This window comes from Clupea harengus, chromosome 6 (assembly GCF_900700415.2).
Source record: "Clupea harengus chromosome 6, Ch_v2.0.2, whole genome shotgun sequence".
NCBI classification, from domain to species: domain Eukaryota; kingdom Metazoa; phylum Chordata; class Actinopteri; order Clupeiformes; family Clupeidae; genus Clupea; species Clupea harengus.
The window spans coordinates 14364354-14385099 of NC_045157.1; the positions used below are offsets into that span (position 1 = coordinate 14364354).

At 41.2% G+C, this 20746-nt stretch overlaps 2 protein-coding genes across 3 annotated transcripts; both read left to right on the top strand.

Moving 5' to 3' along the window:
* Positions 1–6323: 6323 nt before the first annotated feature.
* Positions 6324–13086, top strand: mrpl21 (mitochondrial ribosomal protein L21). The gene is made up of 7 exons (XM_012818942.3): positions 6324–6460; positions 7031–7091; positions 7416–7501; positions 9760–9923; positions 10309–10361; positions 11760–11863; positions 12925–13086. The coding sequence occupies exons 1-7, from the start codon at positions 6364–6366 to the stop codon at positions 12987–12989; spliced, it is 630 nt and encodes a 209-aa protein (XP_012674396.2). The 5' UTR covers positions 6324–6363; the 3' UTR covers positions 12990–13086.
* A 139-nt stretch (positions 13087–13225) lies between these two features.
* Positions 13226–19679, top strand: LOC105892640 (ras-related and estrogen-regulated growth inhibitor-like). Of its 2 annotated transcripts, XM_012818936.3 has the most exons (5): positions 13226–13804; positions 13944–14142; positions 14397–14453; positions 14672–14745; positions 18047–19679. In XM_012818936.3, exons 2-5 carry the CDS (start codon positions 14034–14036, stop codon positions 18533–18535), a joined length of 729 nt encoding a protein of 242 aa, XP_012674390.1. In that variant the 5' UTR covers positions 13226–13804; positions 13944–14033; the 3' UTR covers positions 18536–19679. The 2 variants fall into 2 exon arrangements, with proteins under 2 accessions (XP_012674390.1, XP_042563967.1); XM_042708033.1 differs by having other exon boundaries at positions 13226–14142.
* The last annotated feature ends 1067 nt before the right edge of the window (positions 19680–20746 follow it).

The following is a 20746-nucleotide window of genomic DNA, read 5'->3' on the forward strand; positions in this document are numbered from 1 at the left end:
CTAGACGAACGAGGGCTGTGCCTCTTCCTCAGTCAGTTTGCATGGTGTAATGTATTTATAATACATCCCAGGTGTCTGCATTATCCCGCCCCAAGCAAACACTGCTGCAGACGCTCACACGGCTCTCAAGGAGGCGTGAGAATAATAGAGATTAGAGATCTCCTGCATACTCTCCTTTTGCACTTCTTTGACATGAACCGGCTGGAATTGATTACACAGACTGTCACGACTTCGGGCAACCATTTGGCACATTGGCGGCCTCTGGTGGCCAAAGGACATCATGGACTTATTTGTGTCCACATGTGCCTTTGTTGTCTTTGTGTGCCCTCACCTGTTCCCCATTGTGATTTGTGTTCTCACCTGTTCCCCATTGTGTGCTCTCACCTGTCTTGCGTTTTTTGTGATTGTCACTTCTCTCTATTAGCCAGGGTATAAATACCTGGCTAATCTCTGTGGCCCTCATCGGGTCGTTAGTGTTTTCCTTGCTATGCCTAGCGCGAGTTTAAGGTTTGTTCACTGTGCAGTTCTCGTACTGCTTTTTGTTGCGTTGCTCTCAAGCATCGCCTCTCGCTGCTAGGGCGTAGTTCCGCTCATAGCTACACTTTTAGTAGCTGCTTTAGTTTATGGCCTTTTGCCCTCGTTTCGTATCTTCTGTGTTTTTGGATTTTCCACTGCTTTCCTGTGTTTTGGATTACCACTGTTTTGCAATAAACCATCCTTTTCAACATCCTGCAACTGGGTCCTCTCATTAGCACACTGGGCTAAGCGCTGGTTCCCCACATCCAGCATCTCGGGTTCAATCCCCGAGAAAAGCCTGACACAGACGGTATAGTACACGGCCCACTCAAGGTGCATCTGCCCCACCGCACTCTCAAGTTAAACCCACCTGATTCAGTGACCTTACTCTGACAGCGAGCTGTGACCTTGGCGAGATCGAACAGTAGGAGATAGTCAACACTTCCTGAGAGAGTGCTCCCTGGGGCATGCTTGACCCAAGCCACTGGGGATGGTGTCGGGTTTCAGACAAGGATTAAGCACAGACCTGCTTTCTACAAGTGATGTGTAATATATATAAAGACAATACCATCCTGACTCATTATATGTGTGCAAAGTTCCTTTCGAAAGTATAAGAACTGCAGTGGTTTAGGGCATCATGATTTCCTTAAAAATGTGTCGCATCTGAACATTATAACAACGCCAAGGACACAATGTTAAGCTCTAGAATGAAAGAGACTCCATTTTAAGGCCAGTCAGGAGTATCCATCCTCACTGACAAGAAAAGAGACTGAAGAAAAAATGATTCAATAACATCGGAAAGGCCTCTTGAAGCAAGGTTCATTTGGAAGACATTGCGCAAGTGGCGGGACATTTTATTACTTTATTGAATATCAATTGGAATCTGAACAATCCACCAGAAATATGACTGCATTATGGATCCCATAAATACGTTGAGATAAATCTTTAAATTCTATTTTAACAAACCTTAAGGCCGATTCATACTTCGGCGATTTCAGAAAAACGCACAGATACACAAGCTTTTTCACCCCTTGCAAGCCCCTTGCAAGCCCCTTGCAAGCTTTTTCACACCTTGCGTGCGTCGACCCCTTTTTCTATCCATGCGTCAAAAATCTACACAAGCCTACACAAGCCTATACAAGCCTGCAAGGCTGTGATTGGTCTGCTGGTCTGATGACTACATCCTTTCTGGAGTCTCACATTTCCAGTTTTCATAGCGTAATACCGCCATTTTTAAAAGCCAAGTTAAACCCAAGAAGAATTTGAATCATGAATAAACAATAGTGTGTGCCCGATGGAATGTGGATCAGGCCAATTTTCTGTCCGAGCCCGCCCGTGTCTGACAGAATAGTGATCTAGCCCGACAGCCATTCAAATATATTGTCCAAACCCACCGGAGCCCGACAGAGTCAATGTCTCAACTGTTCATACTAATGACACGTTTTTTTATGAATATCCTGCAGACTGTCTCACAAACTTATTCTTGTTGATTATGAACAAACATAACAGAAGAGGTCCGAAGATATGAGCACATTTACAACCCCTCCTTAAACACGTAGGCTATAAGGACGTTCAAATGACCGCGAATTCATGGGGAGAATAGGCTACTATCCCATTTGCAGGAGACTTCACTTGCACAACAATCGGGGCATATTTGTCAAACGCCGTAAAAGATACTGCTCTGATCTATTCCCATTCCCCTTCTGAATATTCTGTTTAGAATCAAGGTTTGTTTCGACATACCGTGATATTTCAGATGATAGAACAGTTGAAATGAATGCATGAATCGGAGGATTAAAGATGAGACGTGAAGGGTGTCCACAAATCCACATAAATTGCAACATACTACCTTCTCAGAGGCTATTGTCAGACGATAGTTATGTGGTATGCCACTGTGTAGACATACAACTTTAACTGTGATGTGTTTTTGTTTCATTTCGCAACTTATTTACTGTATAATCAACGATAGCAGGTGCCCGTTTGTAAACATTCCACATTTAATTTGCTTAAAACACACAGCAGTAGGCCACTGTCAAATCAGCTGTCACTCGGCTATTACCTGACCAATACCTTTCAAACTCGGTAATAGTATTCACAACTAATGTGTCCTTCATTCTATCAAATATGATGAAGTTTGGTATCATGCCTGCAAGCCATAGGTGCCAACAAAACGTTGTACATCTCTGTTTATTACCACTAGAGGGTGCTGTAACCATGCTGTGCTGTGCCTGAATCTTAATCGATAGATAGATAGATAGATGGATACTTTATTAATCCCGAGGGAAATTGTGCTGCTTCAGTTGGGTTCCTAGCTCTTCTATTTGCCCTGTTTGCATTAAGAAAATAACAGTTGATGGGGGCAGCAACAATCTTTCTGTGAGAACAAAAGAGGCCAAAACATCATACCGCACACACACACACATAGACCACAGCTCGCACACGCACACACACACACACACACACACACACACACACACACACACACACACACACACACACACACACACACACACACACACACACACACACACACACACACAGACAGACAGACACACACACACACACACACCACACACACACACACACACACACACACACAGCACTGCACACAGACACAAACACACTAACACACACACACCACAGCACACACACACACTCACAAACACCACAGCACAAGCTCTGCCCTTCTACATGGACATCCACATCCACAGTCAGATGCGTGTTGTGGGCTGGCTGATGACTGCCTGGGGCTGTTGTTCAGTAGCAGTGCACTGAACTGGACCTTCTTCCCTCTACCTTCTTCCCACCAGTGATGTGCATGGCCAGAGGGCAATCCCACAACATCACCAAGGCTGTCTGCACATCAAGGGCACTGAAAATATCCATGAGGGGGATACCTTTGTTTGAATAAGTCACCTGTGCCCTATAGAGATGACTGTTTGAAAGAAACAGACAATGGCCCAACCTTAGAGCAACAGGACACACTCCTGTGAACGACGTGGTTATTATTCAGAATGCGTTAGAAACCTTGTCTAAACAAGACAACATAGGAAATGGGAATACATTAAGGCGGGGGGGGGGGGGTTATTATTTGAATCAAATTGTTAAAAATCGAGGAGGCCCACATTCTGCAGACCAACTACATGCCAGTAGTCGTGTGTAGTGGCACAGAAACACCTACCACTTAGGCCTGCATTACCTAAAGATTTAATCTTCACGGACTGAGTAGCCTCTTTACATGATTCATTCACTTAAACGCTAACTTTTTTTCAAATGCAGTGTCTGGTGCTCTATCCACTCCAGACCCAGACTTAATAGGTTACACACCTGTGGAAATATCTTGATCTTGATTGTAAAATAATACGCTGTATTACCTTCTACGTCAGGGGTCTTCAACCTTTTTCAGCCCAAGGACCCCTTGGCTGAGAGAGACACTGAGCAGGGACCCCCACCCCCGCCGCCCCAAATTTGGGCCTGATATTCATATAATTTATTTGGAACTAAGTGTCAGTCACACACACACACTCCCCTACACATGTTTGAACAGAATTACAAATCATCTGTGACACACAACTCGTTTCAATTTATTTGGTTTATTATTGACATTTTTTCTCCTTTACAGTTAGCCATCACTCTGTATTCAATTAGGGAGGGACAAAGAATTGAGTAGCTTGAGAAGCTTAAATATGGATGAAATATCTCATACCTAGTGAGAGATCTGACGTTTGAGAATTCTTCATTCATGTCTTTGGCAACAACATTCTCCCTACGAAGCATGCAGTGCGTCATACATGGCTCTTGCACCGTCTGTGCACATCGCGACAGATTTTGGCCAGGGTATATCATGTTCACGGAAAAAATTGTCGATCACTTTGAAAATCTCTGAACTTTTTTTACCTCCAGGCAGCTGCTTACAGAATAGAAATTCCTCCTTCATCTCATATTGGTCGACAAATCACCAAAAAGCTAAAAGCTGAGCGTCGTTTGACACATCGGTGGATTCATCTAATTGTAGCCTAGTGCAAAACTGCCTTTGGGAGTTTTTCGACTAGTAGTGCCCTCACATCAGCTGCCAATTCATCAATAGGGCGGGCATTGGGATGCTTTTCAGTTTTTTTACGTACTCATCCTTCCCAAACATTGTTTTGCATCACTAGCTGTTGGAAATATTAAACTTTCCGCAATTATGTATGGCTGTTTGGTCTGAGCGACACGTAATGCAACTTGATAAGAGGCTTTTAAAGCTAGCTCGCACACTTTGGCTGATTGTCTCATCAAGGTCTGCTGGCCCTCAAAAGATTTTAAAAGGGAAATATTAAATGTTTTTTTTCTTTCAAGTGAGCATGGGTTGTCTTTGAGTGTCGTTGCAGCTTTGATGGTTTCATAGTTTCGTTTGATAGCACGGAAGAGCAAACCACGCACACTGCTAATTCTTCACCATCGGTCTCTTTGTAGGTGAAAGCAAACTTCATATAGTTCTCTGAATATTTACGTGTCTTCTCCCGTTTACGCTTTTGGCTGTTCATGGAAGGGGTGTTGGCATCTTCTGAAGGTAGATCGTCTGAACCGCCATCAGTGGTGTCTGACGAGGAGCTTTTGTTCCGAGAAATTACAAAACGATCAATTATTTCAAATTGTATGGTTATGGCATGTAACGTCTTTTGGCACCAGATAGCTAAATGTAGCTAAAAGTGCATACCGGTATGTTGCCATTATGATCAAATGATCGTGTGAAGACTCATGGGTATCCTATGTATTATTTTTAAGGAATAGAAAGCAATTTTTACGTTCTGTTTATGTTTATGTAGTCCTTTGGACGTTTTTCATTTTTGGAAGAGGGAAAAAATGCTTCAGATGAAATCATTTGGCGGACCCCCTGCAGTACCTCCGCGGACCCCCTGGGGGTCGCGGACCCCCGGTTGAAGACCTCTGTTCTACGTCATGCATTAGGTATACTGGTGGCGCTTATTGGTAAAAAAGTAGTAAATTGTGTAAACTGTCAAATTAAGATATACTTGTTGTGTAGGCTATATTAAAATGTAGTTGTGTAGGCTTTCAGTGTTCAATTCAATGTGTCCACTTCATCCTGGGCCCAGACTGGAACCATAGTTTGGAACTGGAGGCGAGGGTTCGTTGGAAGGTTTACGAGCTGTACCAGAAAGGAGAAATATCCGGTTGTAGTGCTCATATATAGATATGTCTATGGTAGTGCTTAGACAACAGCGTTACACGAGCCTAAATAATCCTAAATTAGACATCCGATTTTGGCAGTAGCGCCCGAAAACTGTTGAAATCCTGCCAAAATAATAGTCAGGTCTAAAACTGTTAGGCCTACTAGACACTCGTTACGAACGGTGAGTGTTGAAAATAAACGTAATTACAACGCCAATCATAATTTGGATGTCTCCCTGTCGTATTATGGTGACGCAGTTTCAAATTAAAACAGTGAAATAAGTATTTATATTTCACTGTTATTTTGGTTATCATCTGCTTTGCTAAAGTGTTAAAAACTTACCATGTAGGCCTATCTATTTATGTATTTATTTTTGTATTTCATTGTGCAGTGACACGTTCACATTCAATGGTGTGTTTAGTGCCGTAAGAAAGAAGGTGGTAGGCTATGTTTTTTGTTTTATGGTGAGATTGTGTTTTTAAAACATTACATGTCCAAATGCTTTACCTCTATATGGATTAAGGTTAAAAAATAAAAAAAAAAATTAAAAGGTTTCGTTCGTACTATTATACCGCTGTATTTTTAGGCTTTTACTTTGAAGTTTTAAAGTCTCCCGTCCAGAAATCGGGACCGGAAGCAACCTTCTGCATTTTCGCTAGTGTCACGCTGCTAAGATGGCGGTGACTTTGAGAAACGGGTGTAGTGGATTTCTCCGAACCTGTTGGAGAATAGGGTCACATAATTTGCAACTCTCTTTTGACAAACCCTTAGGTTGGTCTACACACAACTTTCCTATCTATTCATTCAGGGATTTCCCGGGCAGAGGGCAGTGGACCAAACCTTTGTTTGTGTTCCGTAGTGCTACAGTAATGTTAGCTGACTAACGTGCCTACATATTCGTTTTTGTAATCATGCCCTGACAATATCTGGACGCTTGAGAATGCAGCAATTAATCTGTGCTTGATAATGAAACGGTGTACTTAAGTAATAGTACTGAATTAATAGTCAATGTAAAGTACGCATGTGTCATTGGTCTCATCTGTCATGTAGGCTTAACGTTAGACAATGTTTTCCTGTTCGTGTTGTTTCGTGTTCCTTTTCAAGAATTCTAGTTGAATGCATTGCTGTATTTTCGTTATCAAGTTTACTTGATCGTTTAGTCACTTCAATGACAATTACGTGTTTGAAATACAGAAACATAGCTAGTTGACAGGGTAGGTTTACAGCTAGTCAGGATTGTTGGTTATTCGAACTCGAGTTGGCTGTCTAAGCATTGCTTAGATAGTTGTCTGTTAAGACTTTCTGTTTAGTCATGTTTGCAGTCTGTTTTTCTTCTGTTAGGATGTTTGTTACCTGCCTTCGTTCGTCAACATAGCTCTCAGAACCTGAAGTACCCACCCAGGTAAACAAAATTAAGTCTCAACACACGCACACTCATGTGTTCACATTCATCAATGTAATGTGTGCTCATTATGGTATATGGTACTAATGGTTCATTAGTGATTGAAGATGTTCACGTGATTGCACCTGCATTGTGGTCATAATCTTGAACCGGTTGCTGGACTGATTGCTGAATTTGACTCTTCTTAATACTGCAACTGGGGAGCTGAAATCATCCCCACCTCAGTGTGAGCCAGATGAACCTGATTACCAATGTGATCTTGCAGGGCCAGGGTAAATGACAACGAGACCCTGAGTGTTGTTCTTCCTCTTGTTTTGCACGCAGCTATGTTCCAGAGACTTCATTATCTAGACCTCCATGGCCAGAGGTGACACTTATAGATCCTGAGGAAGAGGCAAAGCAGCATCAAGGTTTGGAGGGGTGATTTTTATGTTTGGTGTTTGGATTGCACAACCTCCATGACTGTACACAGTACACAACAGTTCAATACGCTACAGAACCACTTGTCTGAACTGAACTGTCTTTTCGGGGGCGATAGTGGTTCAGGAGGTAGAGGAGTCGTTCAGCAATCGGAAGGTGAATGGGTAAACGTCTGAGGCATTAATCTGTAAAGCGCTTTGCTTGCTCTATATACATACATTTTGTTGTCACAATTCCAAAAATTTGACTGAGATATTATACCTGGCTAAATATATCAATACCGATACTGAAACAATACCACGGCAAAAACCTAAAACATCAGGACAAGTAATGGAATAACAGTTGACAAAACCAAAAAATAAATACAAATAAAAATGTCTTGACCATGTCATTGCAAGGCAGTGGAGGATATGAAAAGAAGCCATAAAGGAACAGTAGAGTGCAGACCTCTGCCAAGGAGGTGTACTGAGTCATTTGTGTTCAGTCTACTTTAGTGCACTGCTGTAGTGTTAAGGGTTTTCTAGTTTTTTTTTTTTTTTCAAATGTAGATGTGATTTTGACAATGAATTAGTGCATTTATAACATTAATTATTTAATCATTGCAAATAAATTAGATCATAGTGTTTGTTAGGTCATAGTGTTTGATCTGACAATCGGCTATGTAAGTGGAATGATGCCTTGTTATGCTTTGTGCTTCTGTTTTGTCGACAAGCCGTGGACTGTTGGCAAGAGCACTTTGCAGCCATGCCTCTCGTTTTGTCACCATGAAAGCTGCAGCATGTATTTGACAGGGGGAAAAAAAATGATTGGCACGCCCACTATGTGTGCAGGGAGTAGAAGCAGAGCGCTGCACACACACACTGTCCTTCTGTTGCACATCTTAAAGTACTGGTACTGATACAAATAAGATGGGGTGTAGTACAGTTTTTAATAGCAGGGTATTTTGAGCATATGTAAACTGGTTCAGTGCTGGATCTTGATTATCATGAGATTCGCCCACAGTTCATCTTGCTGTTTTGGTTTTTCACGTATGTAGGTCAATGGTTAGTGTTGACTTGCTTGCAGATTAAATCCTAAATGTCTTAAACCAAATCTTAAATTGAAAAAAAAAATTATAGTGTAAACTATAATTGATATTCCACAAATGATCAGAAATGCTTGCTTGGTTAACTTTCGTGGTTTGTTTAAATGTCTTGGTCTCTCGTGTGCCTATATTTACAAATATGATTTATGAATTACATGGCATAATTATACTACACAAAAAGCACTACAGCAGCAAAAGCAAAAGAATATGGGACGCCAGATTCACAGAGGAAGTACCAAACACCCACCATAATGTAGTAGACTAATAGATGTGCCCACTTGTAGTATTTACTTTATTAATGCAACTTAATTATTTATCCAAATTTAGGCAACCCCAGTGTAATTATTTGGAAAATCGGGGGAAACTAAAGTATATTCATATCCAAGAGAATGCAATAATTACCACATCCTCTTTGCAAACCATAATAATAATAAACCCCCTCTTACGAGACACCTCAAGTCTTTCTGTCTGGGGCAAAGGGAAAGTTACAGATTTTTGCATCACATCAATGCTTTCAGTTGAAGGTGTTTTTGTTGAAAGAAAAATGTAAATGTAGAGCCACAATCATGAAGACTATCTAAACCATTCTCATATCATCCTTCTATATTGGGCTAAGGGTGTGTGCTTTTTGCCCATCTTTTTAGTCGGTTTTCAGGTTTCATTATTATGTTAATATGCACGTCATGACAAAGTACTAGAGATTTTTTCCATGTCATTATGAAAATCATAAGATTTTTGTATGTAAAAAGTGAGGGGGCACCATCCCCCTCCTGCATTTGGTCTTTGCATACGGAAAGGATGCACGTGTTTGTTTGCCGAGGTGTGAACTGACTTAGAGCTGTCCACACCAAGATGCATGTTGATGCCAGGTCTGAACAGCCTACAACTGTGTGGAGTGCGCAGTAATATCAGGGAATACCATTTATTTATCATGCATTCATCATCATTGTCCAAGTCCAGAAGTATTTTAATTCTGTGACAACAGAAACTACTTCACAATTAAATTGTTGGTAAATTGTTAGAACATTACTGGCTGCTAACGTATTTGTTCATGTGGTTTTCTTTACCACCTGAATTTGTGTGCTTTATTTTTGTGTATTTTAATATAATGTGTATTTGGATGTTTAATGTAAATGTCATGCCTTGGCCTCCCTGTTTCCACAGCTGTGGTTGGAAAGGTTAACACACTCCTAGAAAAAGGGGATTATGGGAGGCTGTTTGCTGTTGTTCACTTTGCAAGCCGACAGTGGAAAGTGACAAACGAGGATCTGATCCTCATCGAGAATCACATAGATGCAGAGTGCGGTGACAGGATACGAATGGAGAAGGTTTGTGTTACGATTTTGTGTTTTTGTTTTCTTTTAGTTACATTGGCTCTGTGTCTTGGTCTGCTTTGCTCTAATCCTGTTTTGTGACAGAGGGGTTCAACAAGAAGAGTAAATACAATTAATTCTGAATTGCAAGTGTTTCATGAATAGTGTGATGGAATATAATGGGTTATGGGGACCAGGCAAGAATGCAGTGATGCATGTGATCCCTTTGTCAATTGTCAGCCACTGATAACCAAAATTCACACATGAGATTACATAATGTATATAATGGTGTGGTGTGAAGCTTGTGACATGAGATGTTGTGAGTTTGAGATGAACATAACTAGCTATTGTTGCTCGTCATGTGAATGTTCGGTACATTATTTGCTCTCCTTTGTCTTAGGTGCTGCTGCTCGGTGGAGAAAACTTCACTCTCATTGGACGACCACTACTCGGGTAAGCCCAGCAGTTTGTGTAATCACAAGAAAGCTGAATGTTCCAAAATGCCAATTCCAATTTCAGTTGCATAGTTCCAATGATCAATTGCAAATTTGGGTGATTGGAACTACTGTTCGCGACCAATAGGAGCGTAGATGGATAATTGCTGTTGTCAACGTTTTAATTGCGTTAGTCTGACAAGATTGACCATCTCCTTATCTACCGGAACACCCACCTAGTGAGATTTATATTTATCGGACATTTAATAATGAATCCTTATTCGTCCTGACTGAAGCACCCTTTACCTCAAACCATACTGACTGTATATTTTCTATTTCTATAAGCTTTTATATTATTTTATGTGGTCTAGGTAGGCCTAGCCCATACAAAATTATATTTAGCAATTAATACACCATTCATACATAGCAATTAATATGGCATACCATTAATAGCCTACATTAAATCCCAATGTTAACAATTAACAGAATTGTAGACAATTACTAACAGCTTATCTGAGACAAAACAAGATACTGTATCGAACGGGAACACCAGGAATAAACTTTATTACGTTGAGAGAGAAAAGTACGCCAATGTAACCTGTTACTAGATCTAGAGCCACTACTCATGTGCAGGTAGCCGATAGGCTGTGACGGGCTGTAATTAATGCAATGTTGGGATACATGGGAACATAAAACTCTTCTTACATTCATTATAAGTTAGTTATTCATTCTCAACAATTTTTGAGACCGCTCCATCAGCTGCTCTAGTAAATGTTTAGGACACATTTTTATCTTCTACATCCTGCATTATGTCATTAACAACATTGTTGGAGCTATGGTGGTTTGAGTGATGGAACTGGTAATTTGCGATAGGGCCACTACAGTTTCGAGAACCAGTAGTGAGTATGTTCGGAAGTTCAGCCAACAATGCATTGTACCACCGTGGTCTAGTGAGGCCCTCCATCGTTATTCGAGAAACACACCCTAGGATCGTTCTGTTGTTCCTAAACAACCTTTGTGGAATTATCACCCAAGTAGGCCAAGCAAATGCATGCTAAGGATAAAAGTTAAACATTTCTTCAGACTCTCACTATACGAAAAGCTGTAGTTAGCACAGGGCATGACGTATCATATTAAGATACCACAGGGTATGAAGTATTCTATTCTGCCTTTATCAGCAGGTCTAAGATTGTGTTTGTTTACCTTTTCAGTACAGACCAATGTGCAAGTTATTGTGACTACTTACGGTTATAAGCAGATCTCAGTGGCTTCCCAGATGAAATGGAGAGTCCATGTTGATCTAGTAGTGTTGACTTTGACAGTGAGTTCTCAGAAGAGGTATGTCTCTGGAAATAAAACCCCTTTGACAACACTGCTAACACACTCTCCTTGTCTCCCCTTGTCTTTTCACACCCAGGTGTGATGTGGTCAGGGTTGAGGCAACCGTCATCGAAAAGACTGAGTCTTGGCCTATGGTTCACATGAGGTTTTGGAAAAGACACAGATACCAGAGGAAAAGAAGTATGTTTTTCTTTTGGCATGGAATCCTTCTGCTATTTTGCTACTGATGAAACAATGTATGATTGTGATAGATGTCTAATTCAATTGGCAATGCATACAAAGATAACAGTTTTTTAAATAATAATAATTATTATTATTGTTAAATGTCAAAGAGAGGGGGGTCAGCCTTTGTGGACCTTGATTTTAACCTCACCCAAAATATGCAAAAATGCACAAAGGGCCCTGGATTGTGTCAAAGTCACAAGAAGTGATTGACTACTTGAGTCCCTCAAAGCCTTGATTTCGTTTATGCTGAAATCTTTGGCTTCATCAGTGTGTTTTCTTTCATGTTAGCCCTAGTAAGGCTAGTACCCATTCAGACGGCCTAACACAATCTTATGAATAGGATGGTGTGTTCCTTTGTTACAAGCATTTTCAGGCTAGTGATAGGTTCACCCTGCCTTGGTTGGAAAACTCTACACATAACCAAATTACCCAATGGCAAGCAGAAGGCATTTCTTGTTGTTACAAAGCGTATCACTCCAAGTCTGGCTTTCCTAGCTGAACTTGTGTGTCATTTGTGGCAAAGTCTTTTTAGCGGGCACAATGAATGGTCTGAATTGCTGCATGCTCAAAGACCAATTACAAGCTAAATTTAGTTTGATGTTTATTTGAAGTAAACAGGAACATACTATTTGCCTGGAAAGCGGAAATCCTCCCCCCCCCCCCTCACCCCCTTGGACATGGGTAGAGACGGATTTCACTTTCAAGGGAACATACGTGTGTACTTGCACTTGCTGTACACGCTAGCCAATAGGACAGTCTTATACATCACATAGAAAGGTATAGGAAAACACAAACCATCTCCCTTAGGTATATACTGCAGTGGTTCAGATACCGCATCAACTCATGTGTATCATATGTCAAAATATTCCCATATCACCAACTTCCAAAACAGCTGTGTGTGTTAAAACATTTTGTAAAATTCAGTTTTGCTCTTCAGCGTCTAGATGATTTCTGTACAGTTTTGTCATATATCCTCAGAATAACTTGTCTGTTTGTTTTTGTCCAATCTTTCCCAGTTATCATCCAGCCCCAGACAGTTCTTCGGATAAATTCCATTCAAGTAGCGCCGAGATTGAGTTGATTCCACTCTGTAAATAAACGAATGTGTTTCTGTAATCATATCCTTTGATTTGTGGCTAACTATTTGGCTGTGTAAGTAAACTTTGCAAAAACATTTATCCCTGCAGTTTGTGGGTCTATTTTCTTCTAATTTTCTTGTGTCTTGGGGAGAGAGAGCCAGGAAACATTTTGAATTTTTCATATTTTGTCATTTTGTCGAGGCTTCATTGCAGTCAGATATAATGCTATTATGTTATTTTCTTAAAGCTATGCACAAGATACAAGTAACAGTGTCTACATAGTATCCATGTATTGAAGACGAATATTTTGTGCTTTGTTGCACAAATGTTTTACCGATATTGATTAAAGTATGTAAGTGTTAATTAATATTGGTGCATTAATAATTATTGGTGCATTGTACCAAAACCATAGCATAGAAGTCTGAGAGGCTATGACACTAAACCAGAAAGGTATCAGTAAGGAATACAGAGGTGAAATGGTGCTTGTTCAGCCTCTGGAACATAAACAGATGGCATCTGTTTCCATGAGTGCCAGAGGGTAAGAACACGTGGCTTTGGCCATTTTTGGTGTGTGTGTGTTATTTTCTTCTGGCAAGTAAGATGGGTGATTGTGATGCTAAAGAGGGCGGGATGTGAAAGGGAGGTAATTGACCAGGTTGTGGTGCTGCCGCTCCACAACACATGGGCTGTATATTACACGATGGTTTTTGGGTTTTAATCTCATGTGATCTGGAAAATGTATGTGAATGTTATGCTTACTTGCTCACGATTGATCTGGGTGGGGAGAGGGAGAAAGGAGGTGGGACGTCACTGATGGGTATGTATTTCAGTGTGTGTGCGCGCACAGACCAGTAGCTTTACAAAACAGTCTTCGCTCAGACCCTTGGAAGGTGTTGTACTCCCTCAACTGTTTGTCTAGTTTTGAATTAGTGTGTTCTTCATTACTTTTCGTTAAGCCTGAATGCTTCCAGCATGCTGCCTGTTGCTAATTTTGCAACGAATCTATAACGAAAGCATCCGTTGGTGTAATTGAAAACAAAATCATCATGACCACAAACCGAGGATTGCCAAGAACTTTGAGAAGAAGTGGAAGTTTACCTGCATCCCGAACTGTCAGGATTGTGATTTTGGGTCAAGCTGCTGTTGGAAAAACGGGTGAGCATCAGCAACTGAAATATAAATCGCGTTTGTTTATACTCTGTGATAACATTTGCCCTTTAATTCTGTAGTTTCTCTGAAACTGACGTGATTGGTTAAATTGTACCCGATTAAACAACAACGTTAAAAAAAAAAATTCTGCATGCAATGTTAAGCCTTTACATGATGGATGAAAGGCATCTTTAGCACTGCATGATTTTCCAGCAGTCTTATCGATTCTGTTCTTAAATTATTCAAACATTTTCCTCCAGCCATGGCAGTGCGATTTATCACCAAGAGATTCATCGGCGAGTACGACCCCACTCTCGGTAGGTGTGCTGGAAAGGGAGAGAGGATTCATTTGCTGTTGGATAAGTTTTGATACATTAACAGATTAAGTATCCTTTAGTGTGCCAATATGCCACGAGTGTTTTGATCCACCCGATTAGGTAAAAGCCAATGTACCGTCTTCTGCTCATATGAAGACTGTAAAACAGGAAATCGGTTAAATGTGAGATTGTTGATGGATTGCTTCCATGTTAAACAGAGACTATCTACAGACATGAGGTGGCCATAAATGGAGATGTGGTACACTTCGAGATATTGGATACAGCTGGGCAGGTGAGAACGGTATTTCCATCAAGATTTTTAGCCTATTTCCTATATGAAAAAAAAAAAAAACATTGTAGAAGGCTATTAGTAGGTAGGCCTACACCTAACGTCAGCTGTGCCCCTATTTTTGCTGATATGTAGAGGCCAAGACTACTAAGGTCACTAAGAAGTTTACATAACCTCAGTCCTACCAATGAGTATCCACAGTACATATGTGTCTTGTGGATCAGTAGAAACAGGATTGGCTGACATTGCTCTAATGGCACCCACATACATTTTACAGCATGTGAACTGGTTACTTTCTCCATGAAAACCTCAGACTACCTCTGCTTGCCCCCCTGTGGTCTACTGAACCTTACTTCACCGCTGTCCTTAAATACTGCCATTAAAGGTGCAGTTGTCTGCTTTTGTTAAAACTCAAAATGTTCTGAGGCATACAAAAGTGACATATTTCTCAAACCACAGTGAAAAAAGGCTGTTCCTCAATAGCTGTGTGCATTTGGAAATAAAACACCTGAAACACAGATATATGGAGACTATTTTAAACAAGCCTCTGAATAATACAATATCTGTAAAAGTGTGTAAATTGGTTGAAAGACTATTGTTAGTTTCACTGTACATGTTAATCAGTTAGGCTTACTGTTTTTTTCTTTGATTGGGCTAATTGCATAGGGCCAAAGGTCAGGAGATTTCTAGACTATTTGCAAACTGGTTGTTAGCCAGATAGACGTCACTTCCAGATGTATGGGCAAGAATACACATAACATGCAATACCATGAGCCAGCCAGGCAGACAGCTTCATCTTCAAATCAAATTTTGGCTCTAAATCTCAAATCTCCCAGATGCTAGATAGGGTGACTAGTGCTGTGCATTGCCCAGACTCTACATACCTGAGTTAGAGAGCGGTCATACATAGGTGTTGAAAAAAGATTCAACATCCTTCAACAACAACATGACCTGACATGTTGGATAAGACACCATTTTCCACAATGCTATATTATCAACCTGACCTATGAGAAACCCACAGCAGCCAACAGCCTTTCTGTCTTACAGTACCTTTGCTTGTGAAATACAATGTACAATTAGCAGCGTCTCATCAGGATTCGCTACAGCACATGTTCAGCTAATAAAAGAAAGTAATAGTGTTAATGAGTTTGCAGATCTGATGCACACACAGCAGGCCCACAGAGCCTGGTCTGAGAGATCCCTGCAGTGCTTCCTCTGGAACTGCTCTCCACTGAGGGGATTGGCATGCTGGCAGTGATTATGAAGGGAGGGAAACCTGACAGCTGAAATTAACGTTTCCACAGTATGAGAGGTGTTTCTCCCAAACATGACAATGGTGGGAATGGCATCACCAGAGTAAACTAAACTCACCCTCTCAAGCCTGGCCTGGCCTTTACTATCACACCTCAGTCACTACCTATTTAATCTAGTCATAACGTTAAAACATCCCTTTTAACATGTCTGTAGGCAGTTTAGTGCATCACAATGTGCTAGCCAAACGAGGCATCTTAAAACTTGAATTGTCTGTAAAATCGGGATTGGAGCTTTTAGAAACAATGGCACCATGTTTTCCTCAGCGATTTTAAAGACACCTCATATCTTTGTTCATATCTTCTTCAAGAACCTATAGTTGCTCTTCATTTCACTTTTGAACCTGTCTGAGGCCAAAAAGAAACAGATGGATTATGCATGTTTGCTCATGCTCAGAGGAGCAACCTCAGTCCTCTGCAGATCCAGTTTTTCTGCTTTTCAACCACAGCTTGATAATTAAAACAAAAACGGGTTACATAATTTTACTGGGAACTGATCTAACTCCTTTTGGCATAGAAATCTTGTAATTATAAGAACAAGCAGAATAAAAAAAACAGGAACCATGTCTAATCTTGCCAGCAGACTGATGCTAATGGCTTCTTCTAAATCAGTGATAATTAATCTAATGACTGAATCCCATTAATGCAGCCCCAAACTGGAAGACACCCCTCATTCTTCTTTTCAAGTGGCACTCATTTGAAATGGGTCATAACTCATTATGAACTTTTAACCCGCTTTTCGGGTGCTGAATCTCTGAACACAAAGGCACTACTCTCAATATGGCTTCTGTTCTGTCTCTCCCCTGTGTTAAAGCACTCAATTATCAAAATTGTTGATGTCAAAGCAGCAGATCCCAGACAGTGTTTCAGTCTTCTCCAGTCCACCACTTCTGTAATGTATACTCAGAGGCTGCAAGAAGCGTAAGGGTAGTGTTTCATGTGTGCACGTAGCGAGTGGTGCTGTGGTGACCTTAGTGGAAGAATAAGGTCTGTCATGAAAAAAAGGGGCCTGTGAGGAGCAGATGTGTGCCGGATCTTGTTAGGGTTATTGTCTTTCACAGTGAATGAGAATCAGGCCATGCACCACCTCACTTGAGCTCCATGCCAGGAGTAAATATTCAGTGCAAACACATATGCACACACCCTCTACACACAGCCACCCCCACGTACACATACACACACAGTCACTCACACAGCCCCACTCTTTCTGACTCACTCACTCACTCTCTCTCACACACACACACACACACACACACACACACACACACACACACACACACACACACACACACACACACACACACAACACAAATACACAACACAAATACACATAGCCTTTCACATACCCACCCGCACACACTCACACATACATTCTCTAACATAAATGTGCTCATATACATACCTTTCTTTGTGCAGTCAGCTGTAGCGAACAATACACACCCAGGGGTCAGGAAGTCAGGTTCTGCAGAGAACAATGAGTGATTGTTTTGTTAAAGGGAAAAATAATGATAACAATCTTAGTAATAATACGTTAATTTCCATAACACCTTTTCGTGAGAAATATGCAAGTTATGTTGCTTTACAGAAACTTTTGAGACATAATGCCATATAACACAGAACAGACCTGAAATGAAAATACTAGTAAAATCAGGATATAAGCGTTGAGCAAAGATAATATGTTCAGAGATAATATTCCAGGGTTTTAGAGCCAACATCCAAACAATTCATATTTCATGGATTTATGTGATCTTTTGTATCACACAAAACTTTGAAACTAAGTATTATTTCTGCAACCAAAAAAGAATATGGCAACAGTCAGCAGATGACAGATTTGAGGAAGGAATCTTGTAATGTAAGAAGGTTGCAATTTGTTTCAATACCTCCGAGGACATGCATGCATGCATGATGTTGAACATTTTCTAACATTCATACTACTGAACACCAACTACTCAGATCTTAACATGACGTTTCATCTTCACTCCCTGCCCGATCAGGAGGAAGACGCTCTGTTGATTGAGGAGAAGATCAGGTGGGGGGACGGCTTCCTCATCGTCTACTCGGTCACGGACAGGTGCAGCTTCGATGAGGTCATGCGCCTCTGCTTCCTGGTCAATCACATCCATGCTGGGGCCAACAGGGGGCGGAGCAATGCCGAGCCGCCACCCACACTCATCGTGGCCAATAAGAAAGACCTAGAGTATGACCGCATGGTGACCCCGGAAGACGGCGAGAACCTGTCTCGCGGGCTCAAGCTCCCCTTCCACGAGATCTCGGCGCGAGACAGCTGGGAGGAGACGGCCGCCGTGTTCCACGCCCTCTACGCTGATGTGGCGCAGCAGCTGGATGCCTCGCCACCCTCCTTCCGCCGCAGGGCCGTCTCCAAACTCATGGAGAAAATACCCAGAATTCACTCTGGCACAGCACTGGGCGCCACGGGACGCAGCTTCAGCTTTGGGTCCTTCAGGGATTACCTGCCCGAATAAGCCCAGGGGAACAAGGACCCTCCTGGTTTACAGGACGTGAGAGTGCCTTGATTCAACTCTCACAGATTATTAGAATATAGACTGCCCATATCACAGCAGTTTGGATAGCTCTTCGTGTCTTCATATTTTTATTTCGTTTCTGATAAAAACAGTATATGTGTGTGGTTACCCCATGAATCTTGTACACATTGCATTGAAACAAAGACAGTTTTCAAAGTAAGTGTTGATTTGCTTATCCCAAACTTGACAGTATTTTGTTCCTTCCCTGGAAATACTGGTGATTAATGACATAAACCTGAGCAAAGAGGACAACCTGTCATTGTTTGTGGACATGAAAAATACTCTGACAGCGGAGGGACAAAGTGCATGGAACCGTGGCTGACTATTTTTCATGGCCAAAAAAATGCGGAACGTAAAGTTACTCGTTTCGTTTATGTAGAGACATAGACGACATATGGTTGTCCATTCTGTTCAGCTCGTAAAGCTTTATTCTGTCTGGTGAATACAAAAACTGGATAACAAGTGTTTATGTGGAAACATATGTAACATGAATCAGCTATACTTACTACAACCTTCTGGGAAGGACAAGGTTATAATAATTGAGGTAGTAAGAAGTTGGTTTTACTGTGAGCTGTGCAACTCAGTAAGGAATCCAGAATCACCTGCCTCTAAACAATATGACAGTATGCCCTTAGGTACCTTACCTTTGCCAGGTGATGGACACATGGTTTATGTATGTACAGTATACTGTCACTGCAGCATGTCATTTTTTCTAAGAGCTTTTACATTCGAATAAAGTGGATGCTCCAGGGAAGAATCGGTCTGTGTCAGGCTACATTTATAATCTAAACACAAACTAATAAAGTTGTGTCTGAAGGAACTCTTCTAGATGAATGCCAATCTTGTATACAGTGACCCTGTCATGAGAATTGCACAAATAAGATCTTGTTCGTTATGTAACGCAATCTTCGAAAACGTAATGCATTTTGGAGTAAGACATATTAGCTTCATCAGTTATCTTACAATCTGCAATCTGGCAGGTTTAAGCGTCCTGGTTCAACAGAATCATAGACCGTTATTAACATAAATTAAAGATGTCTCTTCCACTTAGTCTTGACTTGACCCACATTCACATTGCCAGAAACAGTGAAGCCTTAATTGCATGGAGAAGCTATGATGATGGAGGGTCAGTAAAGTAGTGACCCTTGACAAGACAGGAGACAAACTCGCACAGTCTTCAGTGTGTTCAGTAGAGTTGTGTACTGTAGTGGCAGTGGGGCCCAAGAGAGTGCTACTCAGAACTGTCAGTTTTAGCTTAGGGGGGTCCTTATATCAAGGGGCCACCTGTAATAGAACAGCCTTTGTGTCACCCTTCTTTGATGTCATGGAATATCCCATCAGTGGAGCATTTACTGCCACTGATAACGTAGTGTGAGAGGCCGTACACACAACAGTAGGCCTGTCATTTGGACCGAATTATCGTTGTTGTTCCTCTGTACTTCAAAAGCTATTCTGTTCTGCTTCTGCCAATTTTGCTCTGCCTTTGGACAAACTATATGGATGTCGACAATGTTTTGTTTGGTCTCCTGCAGCCACTTGCAGAGAAATCTTGAAGGAATCTTCAGGAAGTCTTGCAGGCTTCAAAACGCAAATGACACATACTTTTCTTAATTGTAATTTATTTGTAGCTGTCTGAAAAAAACACTATGTATGTCACTGGTCTTCATCTTGCATTTTGACAAAGATATTGGGGTTTTGTTTTCAGAGACTGCTTTCAAAGTCCAGCACCCCGTTTGTGGGCCTCTGTTGGCTTGCCAAGCATCACATCTCTGCACTGTCACAGCAGTGGCCCTCATAAACCTGGCGAATCAAAGCCACTGTCTGATCAGTCTGATCTCTGTGCCAGGTTAGCACCCATCCATCTAATCTCCAAAGACACAGGCTGGTCGAACAAGCTCGCTGCTTAGTGAAGTGGCAGATGCTGGATTTGACTTGTGTTTGCAATTTCCGCAGAACGATTACTTTTCATCCATTTTTATCACAGGTCAGATGGGCTGTTGAAGAGACTCTGTCTCTGTCAAAGATGTTGTCAACATGCTTTGGGCTTGTCTGAACTTCCTTTTTCGAGGAGAAAAACAAGGTGCTGCACAATGGTAATCCACAAAAGTAACAGAGATAATCACTCTAGATTTTTGTTAATTAAGAGGGAAT

Excerpts from the sequence above, each read along its gene's own strand:
- mrpl21 (XM_012818942.3), top strand. The coding sequence starts at position 6,364 with ATGGCGGTGACTTTGAGAAACGGGTGTAGTGGATTTCTCCGAACCTGT. Across the intron at positions 9,924-10,308 it reads ACAGGATACGAATGGAGAAG|GTGCTGCTGCTCGGTGGAGA; the intron begins GTTTGTGTTACG and ends CCTTTGTCTTAG. Across the intron at positions 11,864-12,924 it reads CAGATACCAGAGGAAAAGAA|TTATCATCCAGCCCCAGACA; the intron begins GTATGTTTTTCT and ends AATCTTTCCCAG.
- LOC105892640 (XM_042708033.1), top strand. The coding sequence starts at position 14,034 with ATGACCACAAACCGAGGATTGCCAAGAACTTTGAGAAGAAGTGGAAGT. Across the intron at positions 14,143-14,396 it reads AGCTGCTGTTGGAAAAACGG|CCATGGCAGTGCGATTTATC; the intron begins GTGAGCATCAGC and ends ATTTTCCTCCAG. Across the intron at positions 14,454-14,671 it reads CGAGTACGACCCCACTCTCG|AGACTATCTACAGACATGAG; the intron begins GTAGGTGTGCTG and ends CATGTTAAACAG.